Source organism: Scyliorhinus torazame, chromosome 18 (genome assembly GCF_047496885.1).
Source record: "Scyliorhinus torazame isolate Kashiwa2021f chromosome 18, sScyTor2.1, whole genome shotgun sequence".
Lineage (NCBI taxonomy): Eukaryota > Metazoa > Chordata > Chondrichthyes > Carcharhiniformes > Scyliorhinidae > Scyliorhinus > Scyliorhinus torazame.
Genome location: NC_092724.1, coordinates 138,027,942 through 138,048,487, shown reverse-complemented (window position 1 = coordinate 138,048,487; position 20,546 = coordinate 138,027,942). Strand labels below are relative to the sequence as shown.

Here is a 20,546-nt window from a genome sequence, read left to right as displayed (position 1 = left end):
CCAGAGGTAATCTGGGCAGGATCAGACGGGCTTTGTGTAGGGCAGAAAACTGTCGTCCAACATGGAGCGGTGACTCAACATAGTTCTTACCCCGGCAGTGGAGCAGGAGATAATTGTGTCTCTGAACGCATAAAAAGCAGTTGATAGGGTTGGGTCGAGCTATCTTTTCGCGGTCCTGGAGAGGTTTGGGTTGGGTCCTGGTTTTGTGAATTGGATGCGGTTATATGAAGCTTCCAAAAGGTGATTTCTGAGTTTGTTAATACAGGTGCTTCCTGATTCTTCTACAAACCTGTATGTTGAAGACAGTTCTCCAAATGATTAGTGGAAATAGTTGGAAGGTTACATGTTATGTTAAAATGCACCCTTTTTCTTTATCCCCAATGCCATTTATCTCCTCGTTTGAAAATCGGTCAACCTGTCGTCCAAGCAAGATAGAAGGGGCATGCTAATTTTTGAGAAAAATAACTTCACAATCTGCATCTATAGACTGAATTATGCTCCAGATATTTTGTGGTGTATTTTTCAGTCAGCCACTGAGGCATTTTGAGATGCTAACCCCAATCAATTTTATCATTCTAAAAGCTGTGAGCTATACACACCCACATTACAGAAATGAAAGATTGCTGTAATCTTGGCATATTTGTACCTGTGTTACGATCTCTGGAGATTGGCAGCTTAAAAAGGAAATTCGCATGAAAGGGTGACATGACCAGATTTCACATTTTAAGACTGTCACTGTAACAAACTTTCTTTTTACCTACAACCCCAAGACACAGCCATCTCTTAAACTCATTTGTAATACCTAAGATTCAGGAGCACTACAGCATTGGATATTAACTTTTACATCCATAGTAAACTAGTATAAAGAATCATCAAATCAATCTTCCCATGTAAGTGGAGTGCTTATAATGGAAATATGCACACTTTTACTGCATAATGCTCAGTCCAACAGCAAGTGGTTGCATTGATTACTGTGATGACTGTCGTTTAATTTGGAGTTCTCTGCACTATTTAAAAACCCCACCATTTAATAATAAAATGTAAATTATATAATTAATGATCCACATGTAGCACATGTCCACGCATTAAACCTCAATAATGCCTTGCTTTTATAGTGTACAAAATTGTGATTGTCTAAATGCAAGGCTATCTAATCTATTTGTGCTGTTGCTGGAAGGTGAATGGATTTTGGGGAGTCCTGATTCCTTTTTGAATTGTCCTGTAGGATCCTTATGTCTACCAGCCAAATAGACACAGCCCTGGTTAAATGTCTCATTTGACATGTGTGGCACCCAAATAGTGCATGAAGTGTCAGCCTAAATTACAAAATCATCTCTGGAAAGGGACTTGAACCCAGAAGTTTCTGATGAAGAAATGAGAGTGCTACTGCTGAGCCGAGGCTGATGGGAACAATGCTACTTGCACTTTAAAGCAGCTATTGCAAGGTAGTAGGAAATAGATATTGTAAAAATATTTTCTTGTGAACATTGCAATTGCACCCCTTTTTTGAGCAAGGGTGTAACAAGGATAAAGCCAGCAACTACAAACCAGTCTGTTTGACTTTATTGGTAGGGAAACCCCTTCAGTTTGAGACTAAATCAATAATAACTTGGACAAGTGCAGGATAAGTAAGGAAAGCCAGCATGGATTCATTAAGGGACAATTGTAACTAACTTGCGGAGTTTTTTGAAGAGTTAATGGAGAAGGATCATGGTGTGGTCTATATGTATATTCCAAAGGCATTTGATATATTGCCACACAAGACTTGTGAGCAAAATTCTAGCTCTTGGACTATGGTGTGCAGGGCATGATTTCAAAAGTTGCAAATGATACAAAGAATGCAAATGTTGTCAATTGTGATGAGGATAGTCTAGAAACTGGCCATTTTGGGTCTCTGTCATGAAAATTACAATTTGCAGTGATTGTTTGTGACACTAATTTCTTGTGTCTGTTAAGAATGCTTAAAGAGCTTTGCCAGGATGGTCATAATGCTCTCACTCTTTTCAACGAATCACTGTGTATTCATTTTTCGCAGTGACTCACTGCAAAAGCTCTGGAACTCTTAGTAATGATTCAATGTGATGATCGTATTTCACAGAATTCACTTCAGTGTGTATCAGTTTCTCATTATGCCGATGACTTGGTTTACACAGTTGCTTCCTTTTTTGCTTCTCTGATTCACTCCACAATTTACCACAATAGTCGTGGTATTCTTTCTCCTGAAGACCCCTGTAATCTGCCTGCTTTACCATAATGTTCTTATCACATTTACTTGATGTGATGCTCTTCTTTCCTGCAACACCTGCCCTGTAATGTCTGTGACTGAGTGTGATAGCCTTGTTTTCATGTGGAAATCCATCATGACACTAGTTTTTCATAGTCTTGCAACTATACATTTGTTTCTTCCAGAGGCTTGGCGCAGTAATATAGATTCTACCATCAGCTTGTGTTGTTACAGCTCTCATTTCTTTGTAATTTTCCAGACCATTCTTTTTCCTTGTAGGGATTTGCTGCGACAGTTATTTCCTCACATGGATTCATTGCAATGCATGAGATGCTCTTGTTTTACACAATGACCTATAAACATTGACTGGTGACCTCAATAAATTCAAGACTTCATTAGGTTGTACCTAAACCTATAGGTGATTTCCTCATAGAATTTAAATTGATCAAGTTCATGACATCTTTAGTTTGTGAGTGTGTTTAACAATGTAAGCTAAATGTTACAGTAAATTTGTATTGTTGCAAAATTCACCATTTATAGTATGTATTGGAAATAGTAGGAATGGATATTGTGCTTTCAGTGTGTTATGAGACACAAATGTTGTGCATTGTCTCTGCTGTAGAACAGTAATATGACAAATCCATACATCTTTGGCCAGCACAAGCACTTTGGAAGGGTTTATATACAATATGAAGATATTTTGAGTTTGTTTCAAATGCGGAATAATCTCAAAAATATAATTTTTTAAAAGTCATTTTTTCTAACCATTTGGGAAGGGAAAAGGATCCAGGGTAAGGTGCCAATGTATGGATAAGCTGGAAGCAGTGATGGATCAGCATTTATCTAGGGTACGGAGAAATAGTTACTCAATGATCTTGAAATGCGTCTACGAGGAATTGACCACGTTTTGCGCCTACTTCAATTGACATTTGTGGGTCTTAAGGGGAAGGGCAGAATGCCTACAGTGCCACTTCAGCAGAATGATGCATTGAATTACATGGAACATGGCTGAAATTGAGTATTCCCTGCCTTATTCGCAATGTCTCATGCAATCTGCCAATATATTTTACATTAAATGGCAAAACTGCTAATCTCTCGCAAATTGTTGCAGCAATGCACAGAGCTAGGACAGGTTTTATTACCTATGTGAGAATAATGTTTAATCACTTTCTGTTTCCTAACTCTAACTGTTGAGTGACACTATTGAATTTAATTTTGATGTTCACATGGGCAAATATTGAAGAAGCAGTAACAAAATTAGTCATGGTGGTGGCAGCAGCTGACTGCTGCAGTGATTTTAAAATCTGTACTGGGTTTGAATTCGACCATTGAGCTAGCTGTAAAGATTAATCTGTAGCCCAATTTTGCATGCTGCTCTTTGGTGATATCAGCCACAGATGCAAGGTCAACTTCACACCTTTAAAATGGCACTTGCTCTAACTTTCCATGATGTCTATCGACTCTTCAGTGTATCTGCTGTCAGTTTGTGTGTCCACCAACCACTTTTGAATAAATTACAATTCCCTTCAGTTAAACATTTGGAAGATGGAAGCCATCACCTTTGTCTCCTGTCACAAACTCAGTAGTTTTCCATGTCTGGGATTGAAATAGACTGTTTACAAACTCTGTCTGATTCAACTGCCCTCCGGGTGCTCCGGTTTCCCCTCACGATCCAGTGTTGGGTGGGTTGGCCACGCTAAATTGCCCCTTGGTGTCCAAAAGGTTAGCTGGGGCTACTAGGTGATGGGGTGGAGGCGTTGGCCTAAGTAGGGTGCTCTTTCCAAAGGCCGGTGCAGACTCGATAGGCCGAATGGCCTCTTTCTGAACTGTAAATTCTATGATTCTATAACCCTCCATCACAAAAATCGCCAATTTCAACTTCCATAACAGAGCCTGCCTTTGTCCCACCTTTCCCCAACTATTTTTGAAACCTTCATCTGTGCCTTTGTCACATCAGGACTTGACTGTTCTAATGATGACTTTGCTAGACCCCATGCTTCACCCTCTGAATGTCGGCTTTACCAATGTTTTACTGACCAATGGCTCCAATTTGTAAATATTCAATCCCTTCTTCTCTTCGCCCTTCCCTGTCAGCAACCCTAAAAGTGCAATACCAATTGTCACTGTCTGATGAAACTGCTTTATTTCTCTGCTGGTTGTAAGGGTCATACATTAAATCACCGTATAAGCAGAAAAGCACAGCACAGATCCACGACTCTCAACTGGTTGGCACAATTTAGCACAAGTTGCCACTCGTGCTCAAGAATGATGTGAAGATAGATGATTTGGGAATTAGATGTGTCACCGTTGTGTAGTGAACCCTTAAGGTTGGCTTATAAGACACAGATGTGTCAGTATAGAAAGAGGCTGTGCCATGCCATGCCACAGTGTGTTTTAATACTGATATGAACACTAAATGTTTCATGTAACCACTTACCTTGAGACAATTGTGTCAGGTGACGAAAAAAATGCAGTGGAGAAAAATGGCAAATTCTAAAACCCTAAGTCCAGATGACTAGTCTTTCTAAACTAATTACACGTAACTTACAGAAGACAGAAATTGTTTAAAGTGGCAGTAAATCAACATTACAGCTGAATAAACTTTTTGTGGGAGTGGAGGACTTTGATCTTTTTCATCGCAAGATACAATGCAGAATAGCTTGAGAATTATTTGATGTGTCTACCTCAGATGGTCCAACTGCATCTCGATTCATTTGTGACTGAGTTATTTTTTTGCAGTTAATGTATGTTACCATATTGATGACATTTTTCTGTTGTGCATGTGAAAGTCAGTGAAAGATTACTGTATGAGTTTTATTGATGGAAGGAACGGTTAGTGGAAGATGCATGACAATTTCAGGAAAGCCATTTTGTGCTATTAAACACTCCAATTTATATTAACTTCCTACCAGTTTAGTGTGGTTAGCAACAAGTTTAAGTAATTGATCAGTGGCCTCATTTGTGGGCAAGCTGATACTAATATGGTAAGGGAACTAAAAGATAAAGTTGATATATTTCCCATTTAAACTAACGTTACTGATTTTTGTTGTTGTCGATCTTGTTTAGCTTATTGGCAGGGCAATTTGAATATATCAGTCAAAAGGTAGAACAACCACGATTATGGACAACAATGTGCTTGTAGTTCAGAATGTTAAATATTCATTTCAGTCGTAGAGTCTATGAATTCAAAAGGGCAGGCTGTATTTGTTATTGCATTTACAATACATCAGAGAGGATGATCCATTTTTTATATTACAACACTTTTATTGTTCCTCCTCTTTCAGTGGAAACGATTCTTGGATTTACGGGTGCCACCATGGGGAGTCTTATCTGTTTTGTTTGCCCAGCGCTTATCTACAGGAAAATCCAGAAGAATGGTTTCATTTCACAGGTTAGTTTCCGAATCTGTAAAAGAAGCACAAAGCCATTATACTTCTGCCCTCCAAATGTCAATTGTAAGGATAACTTCTGCCTCACATTCGCATTTTAATTTTGTAGTTCCCTAAAATATCTCTTCCTTTCTGAAGTTAGTGGTAGGGAAAATCATGTTAAATCCTAATGCAATACCAGAGGGGTTGTAAGTTTTGCTTGCATCCACGTTGTTGTGAAGTTTTCATTTTGATTGCTACTTCGGTCCTTTTTATGGGATATCAATTAAACATAAGGTACATATGTATTTATAATACAGCAGAACTTAGCCCCCTCAATTCTGTTTGAAAAATAAAGTACCGCACTTACATCCTGAATAATACCAGAATGTTTTACTCTGTCTGAACTCCCACTCTGTGGCCTCCACATGCCTGCAGACTTCAATCCTTCGCAGCAGCAAGTACCTCACTTCTTCCTTATCCAACTTCCTACAAAAGATATTTAAAAATTTATATTTAAAATCCATTACCTCCCGTTCAGGTTAGTTTCTGACAAAAGATTTTTGTCACTAGAAATACAGTATTGTATATAGTAAATCACTGATTTCCTGATCAGAATAAAGCTTTGTGTGATCATTCATAGTTGGGCAGCTCAACTATTTTTTTTCTCCTAGTGAACTAAGTTCTGCAGTAGCGCAGTGTTCCCTTGTGACAAAGGGAAAATTAAAGAAAAATAGTTAATTTTTTCCAATTTAGGGGCAATTTAACATGGCCAATTCACCTATCCTACACATCTTTGGGGTGTGGGGGTCACACCCACGCAGACATGTGGAGAATGTGCAAACTCCACACAGACACTGACCTAGGGCCGGGACCGAACCCGGGTCCTCGGTGCCATTAGACAGCAGGGCCAACCACTGTGCCACCATGCCGCCTGTGACAAAGAGGAAAGAGAAGGTTTGTCCCTCCACTGCAAATAGGTCCTTCTGTTGGGTGATCATGGAATGGCATTTCAGCATTCGTCTGCCCTGCTTCGCTGAAGGAGAATGTGAAACTGGACTACCTTTGCAATAGGAGTTGAGGAACACCTAGAGATAAAAATAGTTGTAAATGGAAAAAGTGCTGTGCAATTTTATTATCAGTCGAGCTATGTGCCCAATGGTAGTTGCCAAAGGCAAATCTAGTCGAGATGACAAAATGGCAATGAAAGATAACTGGTATTATTTCATTTGCAATAGCTTGAATTATATCAGTGTCATGTTAGATTTATACGTACAGAATTTTGCTGGTTTAATTGTCCTAAGGCAATTGCAACTAGAAATTCTCTCCTAAGCAGCTATTTTGGTTGTCCCAAATGATGCAGCTGCAGTGCCATGAGGACTGAATTTCACTGACAGCTTTTAAAATAAATGCATGCATTTAATCACATGACAGTAAAAATAAAAGTCTTGTGACATTTAAATTATCAAATAGAGTTGGGGAAAGAGAATGAACCCTAGAATGTTAATTTACGTCGTAATTATTTTCCCCCCCTTTGGGGTAGGATTTGCAGTACTTAAAATTAAGCTCGGTACTCTTAAAAGTGAAGCAATAAAATGGAAATTATTTAAACAGTTGACTGCGACAGAAGTTGATGTATAGATATTATCCAATAACATTCTCCAGTTGCCCTCAACGGCTGAACATCTTGCCTGATGGTGTTCGTGGTTAGTGCAACTTTGTTTGTTTTCTTGGTAATTTGTCCTTCTCCACCTTTTTCCTTTTGCATAAGAAATATAGTATTGCAATGCAGATTTTACTTAACATGTTGCAAAGGCTTGCCTAGGTTCTTGTGGAATTAAAGCCATGTGATAACGTATGTTACTCTTTGTTTTAATTAAGCTGAAACATGTTTAAAAATGTTGAATGAGTTGCTTTCTTGATGGTTGAGGCCAAACCAACCAACAAATAAAAAAAGCACATTGTTTTTAAAATAATGTTCTATATTAGTGTGTTGATGTGGGAACACATCTTATAAATAGAACAAAATAAGAAAAGACTGTCTTTGATCTAGTCACTTAAACTATACAGTCTGAATAAAGTTTATAGTAAGCCAGCTGGCTATATTTTCTTCGTGGCCGGATCTTTGCTTGGCAAGCAAGATGTTTAAATTAAAGACATTTTTTGTTTTTCTACGAGTAGAAAGATTTAATTGCCTGGTCAACAAGTTTGCAATTACAGATGGAATGGGGAGGAGGGTAGTCCACATAACTTTGAACATTAATTAGGAATTCCTTCTTTTAAACTAACCGATTTCTCTATCCAAGGTGATGAGATGCAAACCTACTAAATCCTTTGCTATACCACTGGTTCTGAAATGATGCAGGCTTTCTAGAAAAGGAAAGATTTGTATTCCACTGCTCTCTTGAACTGGCTACAGCATGTTTTACTGCTAACTCTTTCATCTGTTAACTATCTAATTCCCTGAATTGTTAGTAAGCTCATGCAGTGACAAAATGTGGCATTCAAACAAGGAAAGTCTAAATTTAATTTATCTGTCCTGTGTCAACTGATTTTGGGTAGGGCCGAGGCAGCACTGCTTTATTTGGTTCTAGCCCCCCTAGTTTAGATAGATAGGAGGATGATTTGCCATGTTTTCTGATTGGGCTCCAATGTGCTTATGGATAACTGGTGAGGGAAGGAGTGGGGTTTGGTTGTAACATCACACATTCAAATAGTTTGTTGACATCATTGCCAAAGTTCATGTATCAACAGTGAATATTTGGCAGCATATCAGAGGATGACTGGTGCTTCTGGAATCACAGTGCAACAAGGAGAGGTGGAGAGAAAGTTGTAAAAGTAGGGAACAAAAAAGAAGGATGGAACCTGCATTAATACAATGCCTTTTCATGTTTTGCTTTTGAATGCAAGTAGAAAAATGTGACCGCTAAATTGCACACGGCAAAGCCCCACAAATATGTTTTTTGATGGTGTTGGTGGAGGGCTAAATAATGGCCTGGACACTGATAGAATTTCCCACTTTTATAATCCATCTGAACTGTCAAGTATTATGTTGGTTTATACATAATGATAGCCTCGTGGTTATGATACTGGTCAAGTCCTGAGATCACGAGTTGAAATTCTATTTCCAGTTAAGAAATGGAATTTGTGGACCAGCACCAGGATGTTGCTGGATTGCTTTAAAAGCTCAATTGGCTCACTGCTGTCCCTCCTGGAAGGGAGCATGCCGATCCTGCCTCATTCATTGACTATGGGTGTCTTTGGCTAGATCCGTTTAAAAAAGTGTTTTCATTGAGTTTTTAGTAAACAAAACAAAAAATATAAATATGAACAAACAGTGGAAGTTAAACAAAAGAATATAAGAAGTAAAACTAGAACTATTATGCATAGATCGGCTTTGACTATTTACATAGATACAGTTTCCCCTCCCTTTTCTTTTATTCCTTCCTTACAGTGTTTGCAGTAGCGTTTGTGGTCCCCTGCATTTCGCTTCCCAGCAGTTTGTCCTTTGCTTTTCTTCCCTTTGGTTCAGGCTGTTGCTGCACTGCCTGTGTTCCTGGTTCTTTTGTTGGGCTTGGTTGAGTTCTTTGTTCCCCTGACATCCATTCCCCCCTCTCCTTACTGTGTCGTGGCTATTTCCTAGTTGTTGGCTACAAAGGTCTTGGAACAACCGAGTAAATGGCTCCCACGTTTTGTGGAAGCCTTCTTTCGACCCTCGGATGGCAAATTTAATTTTCCCATTGGAGAAATTCTGACAGGTCGGACAGCCAGTCTGCAGCTTTGGGTGGTGCTGCTGACCGCCAGCTGACCAGGATTCTCCGGCAGGCGATTAGGGAGGCAAAGGCAAGGGCGTCGACCCTCCTCACCATAAGGAGATCTGGCTGTTCTGATACCCTGAAGTCTGCCATTCTTGGGCATGGGTCCACCCTCATCCCCACCACTTTCAACATTGCCTCGAAGAAGGCTGTCCAGAACCCAGCAAGTCCAGAACATGTGGGTGTGGTTGGCCGAGCCTCCCTGGCACCGTTCTCATCCGTCCTCCACCTCCAGGAAAACCTGCTCATTTGGGGTTCTGGTTAAGTGGGCTCTGTGTACCACTTTTCCCCGTCAGCTGGAATCTTTCTGTCAACTCTTCGAGCGTTGTTGGTGTACAGTTTCCCCCCCCCCCCTTGTTCTGTCTCCACCTTTTGAAGGTGGCGTCCATAGTCGCTGGCGTGAAATGGTGGTTGTTGCAGATGGGAGCTTTATCGGACATTTCAGTTAGCCCAAAAGCTGTCACGGTTGGTTCCACGACTGGAGTGTTGCTACCACCACTGGGTTTGTTGAATTTTATTAGGTGGGGATGGAGGTGCACCCTGGCTAGGGCCCTCAGGAAACTTGCTCTGCAGGAGCCCTCCTCCATAAGCACCCACTCAGTTTCTGGCTCCTTTTCCCACCCTTTTACTCTCTCTGCGGTCACTGTCCGTTGGTAATATTGCAGGTTTGGGAGAGCAAGGCCACCCATGGACCCCCCCCCCCCCCCATCCCATACAAACCCCCCCCCCATCCCATACAAACGCCATAATCAATTTGCCCAGTGAATTGGAAAATAGCCTTGGGGATGGATCCAAACTGGAAGAGGAATCTGGGCAGCACGTACATTTTGATTTTCTGTACCCTCTCCGCCAGGGAGAGTGGGAATATGTTGCATCTCTGTAGGTCCTTTTCAACTTCCTCTGTCAGGCTGGTCAGGTTCCACTTGTGGATCCCTGTCGAGTCATGAACAATTTGGGACCCCAGGTAGCGGAATTTGTCCCGGACCTGTTTAAACAACAGCCCCTCCAGCTCTGCCCCTCCCCCTTGCGGTTTCACCGGGAAGATCTCGCTTTTGCTCAGGTTAAATTTGTAGCCCAAGAAGGTTCCAAACTCTTTCAAGACCGCCATGATTCCTTCCATGTTGCTTCACGGGCCCGAGGTGTAGAGGAACAGGTCATCTGCATAGAGCAAGACTTTGAGCTCTCTGTCTCCTCTATGGATCCCTTTTCAATTCTTTGCCCCTGTAAATGTGACCGCTAATGGTTCGATCGCTAGGGCAAATAGCAGTGGGAGCGTTGTACAGGTTTCACCCAGGCGGCAAACCCTGTTCCAAGCCCGAACTGCTCCAGTGAGGTACTTCCGTTCGACTCTGTCGAAGACCTTTTCAGCGTCCAGGGAGACAATCACCTTGGGTGTTCCCTCCTCGGATGGGGTCATAATCACGTTCAGGCGCCTGATGTTCGAAGTTAGCTGTCTACCCTTGACAAAGCCCGTCTGGTGTTCTGCAACCACCTCTGGTTTGGAGTCCTCCAGCCTGTATTTTTGCATCTACATTTAGCAGCGGAATGGGTCTGTAGAAACCGCTGCCAATTTGCCTCTGTCCCTGATTTGTGCTATTTCTCTGTGGCAGCCTGCTTTCTCAGCTGGTGATCCAGCAAGCGACTTGCCTTGTCTCTGCACTCGTACAAGGTCCCCCGTTCCTCGCGGAGTTGGTGCACTGCTTTCTTCTTGGAGGGCAGGTCAAAGTCCACTGTAGCTTCTTTCTTCATGAATCCCGATGCTCGTTACCTTCCTAGTGTTGTGGCCCACCACCTGGGGGTTGTTGCACTTCCTCCTGTTGCCCGACCTCTGGGCTCCCTATCTGCCATTTCCCTCACCTTCCCCTGTGCTTAGCTGTACTTGATCATCCTTCCCTCTTACTGCTCTCGTCTCAAACGAGACGGTGTTCCCCGCGTAAACCGGTCGCTGTTGGCTGTACAGACTCTAAAATGGAGAGAGCATTTTTTTTCTTAAAACATCACATTATAAGAGCCTCATTCTGCGGGCTCTTCATCGCTGCCCCTGCTGCTGTTTCCAGACCATTCTCTGCGACAAATCTGTCAGCATCCGCGGGGACTTCGAAAAAGTGTTAACTGCCTTGATACGTGACCCAGAGCTTGGCTGGGTATACCATTCCAAATCTCATGCTGTTTTTGTACAGCGCAGCCTTCACTTTGTTAAATTTGGCCCGGCGCTTGGCCAGGTCAGCCCCAATGTCCTGGTAGATCCAGATCTTATGACCTTCCCAGCTGCAGTTTTTGGACTGCCTGACCCAGCGCAGGATTCTTTCCCTATCCCCGTATTGGAGCATTTTTGCAATTATCACCCTCGACTGTTCCCTGGTTTGGGGCTTTGGTTGGAGTTACCGGTGTGCTCTGTCGATTTCTGGTGGATTGGGGAAGCTGTCCCTTCCCACCAGGTTACCCAGCATTTCAGACACATAGTCTGTAGGTTCCTACCTTTGATCCCCTCTGGTAGGCCCATGATTTGTAGGTTCTGCCGCCTCAACGATTCTTCTGATCCTCAAACTTTCCTCTGGTTGCCTTGGGACGTGACCAGCCTTGCCACCTCCTTTTCGAAGGCGACGATCCGGTCACTCTGGTCCGTTGCAGCCCTCTCCAGACCTTTAATTGTTTCCTCCTGGACCTCCAGTCGCTTCGGGCACCCTTCACCGCAGCTTGCATGCTCGATTTTGTTTCTTCTGTGTTTCTTCAACTCTCTCAAGAGGAACATCCATCCATCCGCTGGTGGGGGAGGCTTCTTATGCGGCGGGTCGGTTCCTCTCGTTCTGGCGAGGTCTGAGTTTCGCCGCCTCGTACGCTGGTCGGTTCAGCGGCTGCTGTTGTTCGGCATCTTTGCTTCTTTCTTCGTTTTGTTAGCGGTGTGGGGATGATTTGTATAGTTTGTAGGGATTTTTCGAGCAAGAAGAGCCGATTTTTCAGGTTTGCGGGAGGAGAGCCACCTGATCTGCGCCTCCTCAGCACACCGTCACCGAAAGTCATCTAGACCAGCATTTATTGCTCACCCCTAATTGCCCTTAAGATTGTGGTGAACTGCCACCTTGAGCCACTGCAGTGGTGTGGTACACTGTTAGGGAAGTTTTGTGCTTGACTTTTAATGTTCATGGGGAAATAGGGGAAATAGGCAATGAACAGTTAATACTGATATTCAAAGAACAAATGTATCAAAATCTAGTCTAATTCAAAAGGTGGCACTTCAGAAAATTCAGTTTTTAGTGGTGGATTGTGCTGCTCACTCTTCATTTGCGAGGATTTCTTGGTGCCTGTTATCTGTCTAGCAATGACTCAAGTACACCATGTCAAATAGTTGTCGATGATCAGCTAATGACATATGCAAGCTGGGTATTAAGAAAAGTAAGAAGGATTTTTAGGTGTTGAGTTGGCTGTTATCATACTTGGTGATGCCAAATTGGATCTTCTGTAGCGACTTGGTAACCTAACACTTAAGCTAGACAGTTGCACTGTTGATGATTTGAAGGCTAGGTCATTAATGTTCCTTAGTGGGATTTGCCACTGGTGGCTCTTTCCAAATTGACCCTAGAAACCTATCTAACTTAATAACTAAAACCTGGGGTGGGCAACTTGTTTGAAACTCAACAGTGCAGTTGGGTTTAGCTGGTTACATTCTTGGGTTTAGCTGGTTACATTCTTGCAGTATTGTTAACATGCCAACTTTGAGGACCTTAAGCTTTGGTCTGCTTATAATTATTCTGGATTTGGTCTAAATGAGGTGTGTCCCTACAATGAGTACTTGATCTGTAAGAAAAAAACAAATGGAAATTGTACATTTTGGATTTCCTGGTTTGAAGTCCCTTGAGCATGGGGATGGGTTTTGTGCATGCCTCACCAAACTATACAATGCATCAGGGATGCTGAGGTTATCTGATACAGACGAATGATAGACTTTGACTAGTGGCCATGATAACTTGATACTCTGGTTTAGAGTTGAACTATCTGAGTTCTTTCTTTATTCCCTCATAAATCTCATTCTGAAATTGAATCTTTTGTACTCGAGGAAAAAATTACATTAATGTAATTCTATAAAATAAGATCCATTCACATATATATATTTACACCATTCTTTTCACTCGTTGTTTCCGTCCATATCACAGCTCTTTTAGTGACACCTTAATTGCACTACATTTACCCTTATAGTGATTGTTAAATTGAAATATCACTGCAGTGACAATTGGTATTGCAGGCAGTGCTGAGGTTGAAATGCTTTTTGGATGATGGTCCCGAGTATAGAATAAACCAATGAAATTCAAACTGTTTCATATCCAGGTTCGTTGTAAAGGGGAAGGTGAGATTTATTTTGTGTTAGTCCTTAATGCCCAAATATAAACATGTCTGCCTTAATACATCTTAAGCTTTTTTTATGGTGGAGTTCAAATTGATCGGATTATAAGCACATTGTTCAACAGGTCAATGTAGCTTTATCAACCATTTCCATTTGACTTTACTTGTACTAATCCCAATTGGCCGGTGAATTTGAGTGACGAGCAAAAGTGGGACTTGCAGAAATTCATGGCTCCGCAATAAGTAGCTACCGCACCAATCATAAAACTTCACTTAATTTTTCCCAAGATGCGCCGATGGAGAGTATGGCCTTATTGCCTCTTTAAAAATTTGGATATCCAGGTTGGTTCATTGTAGCTTCTCTTTTGAAAGACCATAATTATTCCATTAAATTAATGTTGGGTGCGGCTGTTGTGTTTATAGAATTAAAGTTATATTTTTGAAAATTGGTATTGCAGACGACAAATTGAAAATATATCATGTTCCAATTTATAAAGGAATTGTTAAAGGACAAGGCATGGCTTTATGGCATATTTGCTGTGATTTTCTGTTTCCTGCCTTGAAAACCAGATGTTTCTTTTGGCTGAACAACTGCTGTATTACTGCCAGAAATCAGTCAACTGTTTTGTGACAGCTGGTTTCCAGCTTTTGCTTGGTTTTCTAACACGGAAGTGGAATCCATGCAGAAAACTGTTGCAAAATACATTGACACATGTATTAAGTTGTTGCTTTGGGGGAAAACCAGATTAGTGGACTGTTGAATCACATGAAAAATAATGAAATTTATGCATTAAATTCACCCATCATTAGAATTTTAAAGATTTTATTCATTAGGAATCCTCCCAACTAGAAGAGTCTGTTTAATATCTATGGATCTCAAGTCAATAATGTTGGAAATAATGCTACAATCTACTTCCCTTGCATATTGGGGAGGGAAATCCAGGCCTATAAACCAATCCAGTTCAACAGAAGAGTATATATAGTAATTGATGGGTAGGATAGAGTTACTAGGCAGTAACACTATTCAAGGTTTCAGGTGGTTGCATAAACTTTAGAGTTGGAACATTTTATGAATGTTATATCTGCGTCAAGGTTGGTTTTTGACTGGTAACTTCCATCTATGCGTAAGTTAACTAATCTGATCAGAACCATTTCCAACCACCTTTATTACAATTGCGACAGTTTACTGTTTGTTATAGCTTGTGCAAAGATTGGTATAACACAAAAATATCCAAGTAAAAGCATGGGCCTCTGCATCAGAGTTGATGGGGTTTGTGCCTTGGGAACGGAGCTGTGTGGTTCATGCCGCAGCAAAGGAGTGGGAAAGCATCCACTTGCCTGGATGAGTATGAGCTCAGTACTACCCAGGGTAAAGTAGCCTGCTGAGTTAGTATCCCATCCACTACCTTAAACATTCACTCCTTCCATTGTTGGTGCACAAACCATCATGCTTTCACCTTTTTCCTGTCACCCTGGGACCAGCATCGGTATAACATCATTCAAACAGCATAACTGGTCCTGATCTGCCACATGCATTCAGCAATTTGATACCACTTGTTGAAGGCCATCTTACATTATTTGGGCTTGATGGTGTGGGATAATGTCAAATTGGGTTTATAAACAGCTCATCTGCTGGCCACAAGAATTTGATTCTGAGTTTCGCAGTCAGATTGGTAGTTTCAATATAAAAGCAATCTTGGATTAAAAATGAGGAAGGTCATGAAGCTCCTCTTTTTTAAAAACAACAATAATTACCATTTAACAAGCTGACTGCTTATAGAACAAAATTCATAACAACTGCTGTGTTACTAAATACAAGATAGTAAGCACAGAATGTAATTTTCTTAAAAGCTTTTTCAGACTTTATGACATTAACTGAACAATTCATTGAGTGTGGGTTATTAGTAATGCTCCTCGTGTTCACTTCCTGCAATAATTATCAAACCTAACATTTCTTAAAATATTAATGTTCAAACATTAGCTGATTACCATTGAATCATGTCTGCTGTTGGCAAATTGGTAAATTACACGTAGGATTATTCCTGCCAGAGGCTGTGCTTTCCACAAAATTCTTGCACCATGGCTGCAGCAGAATTCCCGTTTTGGATGAATGCTGACAGGTGATGCCGTAAAACTGGCCATTTAAGAAACGATTCTCCAATACAAGTGTACCACCAGGGACCACTATAATTATCTAGTAAGTGGGTGATTCTTTTTAACTAAAAATGACCATGAAACCATTGTCGAATGCCGTCAAAAAACATCTGGTTCACTAATGTCCTTTTAGGAAAGGAAATTTGCTGTCCTTAGCGGTCTGGCCTACCTGTGACTCCAGATCCACAGCAATGTGGTTGACTCTTAAATGCCCTCAAGGTTGGGCAATAAATACTGGCCCAGCCAGCGACACCCAAATCCCATGAACAAATAAAACAAGCCAGTTAGTTTTTCAGGAATGGACAATATTGTTTGAAAAGTGTTTTCTTGCATCGGAAATTAATTTGGAATGTCCCTTGTGCTGCTTTTGATCAAACAAGGATCATATATTTTAATACTTCTGGCATTAATGGTCCCTGATCTGCATGTTCTGTCATGTAAGTGACTGAAAATGTTAAACCAGATTCATTGGTTATTGGATTTTTCTCTTGACCACACCCAATTTTAAATGTAACAGAATTTCAGATGCTTATGAAAGTTGGCGATATATATCTGTTGATATATTTGAATTTCTTCAGATTATTCTGTGGGTTGGTCTCGTTATTCTGGTGATCAGCACATTTACTACTCTGACTGCAACAAATGAACAACCGGTGACAGCCGAAAAGCCACCACAGGTTCTTAACCAAGAGAAGCTACAAAATGAAATGGACCAGCAACAGAAAATCTCAGGTTAGTGAAGAAGCCAAGACCGAGGTGATTTTAAAGCATCAGGCCTTGTTAGATCTTATCATCGAGAAGCGTGAACCACAATTTTATGGATGATTAGCAGATATAGTCTTGTTAAATTTCATAACCCAAATAACTTTTACATTTTAAATGCACAAAAATACATGATACTAAATGATTAAAAGGAAAATAAGTGCCATTATGATTCGTTATTGCTTATAGTTATGCAGAATTAATTTATGCTACTCCATATAAATATATATTATATGATTACTAACACACTGTACTGTCTATCTGAGACTTCGATACTACTCGTGCAGTTAAACTTGGCTAGGCTACTCCACTAGGTACGTCTCTGTCATCGCTGAGCTCTGCCTATTCCAGTGATCTTGCCTCTGACCTAAGGGTCTTCTTCGCGAAGTTTGGTCTCACGCCCTCGTATGTCATCACCGTGTCTTTGTTAGGTGGCCGTGTCTTCGCTGTGGGTAGCCTCCAGATATCTCCTCTTACACCCCTTTTTTCACTCCCTTCTGGAAAGATCCCTGCCTTCCAGCCAATGTTACAGCAGGGTGGTCGCAGCACCCAATGGGATTTCCGATTCTATATATGGAAGACACCAGGAACAGCCTTGGTGTACGGAATGCATGTAGCTCTTTCCATATATGGTAACTAAAATGCTCGTGTCTGACCAATACTGACAACACAAACAATGCCCTGGTATGGTCAAGGTCAAGCACCTACAAGTCCAGGCTTCCCCTTGCCCGCTTCTGACTAGTGTCTGTTAAACTTGGCCTGTCCGAATTCCCATCAGACCTTGCTGCTCAAGCTGTTGGCTGTTGTTTAATTTAGATTGTCCAATTTTGGATTTGGCCTAGCTTTTCAAGCCAATAGCCACCTGCCCATATTGTCCTTGACCTGGGACCTGTGCATTCTCTGGTAATCTGCCTTTAGCAGATTTGTGTGACCCACCACTTATGTTTGTTTACAGGTTTCAACATAATTGAATGGTATGCTGCCAGACAACAATGGATTGGTGAATGTTAAACAAAAACCTGAGTTTTTAAAAAAGATTTATTAAGTTAATTTAGATGACACAAAAAAGACCAAGCTTTAAACAAAAATCCGTTGTGGCTCCGTTACTATTTGAAAGAAGGCTTTTGAAAGAAGGCTTTTGGATATCAAAAGAAAATCTGATATGTGCAAGTTTGGTGTATTTCCTTTGCTTTTGATTGCATTTAACGTAACCCTCACAACAGTGTAATAGGGTACTTTGATCTGATTGCAGGCCTTGAAAGATATTCGGGTGCTGCTTTTGAAACTTTTTAATCCCTTGATTCTTTAGAAATTTGGTTTCCAAACTATCTTAAATTACATATTCCTAAATACAATTGACAAATGCTATTGTTATGATCCCTGTGGGGTACTGTCAACCAAAGTTACTGCATGTCCCCCTAGATGAAGATATTTCCAACAAGATTTCACTTTTCGTGGCTTTTACTTCAACATTGATCAGAACCAACACAAATGAAACATGAATCAACAGATAAATGATGTTACCAATAAAAGGTAAATTTCACTTTAAATAGTCAACACAGCAAATATGCATATTGTGCAACTACAAGCACCCCATCACTCCCCACAAAACTTTGGCACTACACAATTCCACCGAATGCTGTTCTTAACACCGGCTAGGTCAGATGTCCGAGCCGACAACAGCTTTCTCCTCCAAGTTTCACAATTATGATTATCATCAACAAGATGCACCTCTATGAACACCCTCCCCTCCAGTCATGAGAGTCCTAATGGTACATTTTTCTAGAGGTCCTTTTCAACCAACCGACCATCGGTTCATAGTTTGGCCACATCTGGGAAAATACCCAGCTCTTTAGTACCTGGAGGTACTAAAGAGCTGGGTATTTTCCAAGATGTGGCCAAACTATTTGCACACCTTTCCTGATTTTAGACCTTTTTTAACATGGGATGGCACAGGTTAGCACTATTGCCTCACAGTGGCAGATACTTGGGTTTGATTCTGGCCTTTGGAGACTGAAGTTTGCACTTTATCCTCGTGTCTGTGGGTTTCCTCCCACAGTCCAAAGATGTACATGTTAGATTGCCCCATAGTATCCAAGGATGTGTAGATAATGTGTAGAAAAAAAAAAAGGCAGCACGGTAGCATTGTGGATAGCACAATTGCTTCACAGCTCCAGGGTCTCGGGATCGATTCCGGCTTGGGTCACTGTCTGCGGAGTCTGCACGTCCTCCCCGTGTGTGCGTGGGTTTCCTCCGGGTGCTCCGGTTTCCTCCCACAGTCCAAAGATGTGCAGGTTAGGTGAATTGGCCATGATAAATTGCCCTTGGTGTCCAAAATTGCCCTTAGTGTTGGGTGGGGTTACTGGGTTATGGGGCTAGGGTGGAGGTGTTGACCTTTGGTAGGGTGCTCTTTCCAAGAGCCGGTGCAGACTCGATGGGCTGAATGGCCCCCTTCTGCACTGTAAATTCTATGATAATCTATGATAATGTGGGATTATGGGGATTGGTGGGGGGTAGAGGAGTGGACCTAGGTAGGGTGCTCTTTCAGTGGGTCAGTGCAGATGCGGGCCGAATGGCTGCTTTCTGCGCTGTGGGGATTCTAACTAGCTTTTAAATGCCTCCAAGAGCGCCTGTTTCTTTTTCTGCCAAACATAAAAACTGGCCTCTTCGCTAGATTAATTTGCTTCTTCACACATGAATAACTCATACTCTATGTCTGTGTCTCCTTTCTCTGTGTTTACATCTGTGCTCTCACCCTCCAGCTCCTCTGCTTCTAGCTCTCCTTTATTCAGGCCACATGGCTTCTGTCACAACTTCCATCCAGTTGTATTGCTTTCAGTTCAAGGGTCACCAAGTAATCTGGACCAGTATTTCTTCTTATCCAAGAAAATTACTATTGATGCCAATTCTTAGTAATTTTCAAACAGTCTTAAAAACGATTAGATCCCCTAGACATTTTAAAGAAATTGCAAATGTTCTATACTGTTACCGTTTCCTGGTTAAAGGTCGTTACATATTTATGATTAAATTATGCAAATTTTAAACAATGTTAACTTCATGCCTTCACTTAGCAAACTCCATTTTTCTGCCAATTTGAACTCCATTCAAAAGTTTGTGATTAAACTGTTCTGTAGGCTATAGTGAAACCAAACCTCCCTGATGTTTACACAACAGTTCTCTCTCTCTCTTGTCCGTTGCTGTGCATGACTGGTTTCTTGCACGGCAAGGCATCTTTTAAGATTGGTATATACACACATCTTAACGGGAACGTTACTTATGCATGACATGTTTGTTCCTGACACTACATATTCCTGATTGCTGCATGACCACGCAGATTCGAAGCAACATCAGTTAAGCAATTAGTCCATTCTCATTACAGAAAACCTTGTTATTACTTGTTAGTGCGTTCATTGGGTTAAGGATTCAGTGAACTACTTTAGTCTACAGTGGCACAGTGGTTAGCACTGCTGCCTCAGTGCCAGAAACCTGGGTTCAATTCCGACTTTGGGTGACTGGAGTTTGCACGTTCTCCCCATGTCTGCGTGGGTTGCCTCCAGGTGCTCCGATTTCCTCCCACAGTTCAAAGATGTGCAGATTAGGTGGTTTGGCCATGCTAAATTGCACCTTCGTGCCTAAAGGTTGGGTGAGGTGACGGGGAATAGGGCAGGAGCGCAGGCCTAAATTGGATGCTCTTTAAGGGGCGGTGTAGCACAGTGGTTAGCACTGCTGCCTCACAGCACCAGGGACCCGGGTTCAATTCCGGCCTTGGGTCACTGTCTGTGTGGAGTTTGTACGTTCTCCCCTGTGTCTGCGTGGGTTTCCTCCAGGTGTTCCGGTTTCCTCACACTGTCCAAAGATGTACGGGGTAGGTGGATTGGCCATGAT

General features: G+C 41.5%; 1 protein-coding gene across 1 annotated transcript in view; it reads left to right on the top strand.

Annotated features, from left to right (window-relative positions):
- slc38a10 (solute carrier family 38 member 10) overlaps positions 1 to 20,546 on the top strand; it is a 132,479-nt gene that overhangs the window by 45,927 nt on the left and 66,006 nt on the right. Inside the window, exons 10-11 of the mRNA XM_072483463.1 lie at positions 5,509 to 5,615; positions 16,478 to 16,631. Of these exons, the coding sequence (XP_072339564.1) occupies positions 5,509 to 5,615; positions 16,478 to 16,631 (261 nt within the window). The remainder of the gene's footprint in view (positions 1 to 5,508; positions 5,616 to 16,477; positions 16,632 to 20,546) is intronic.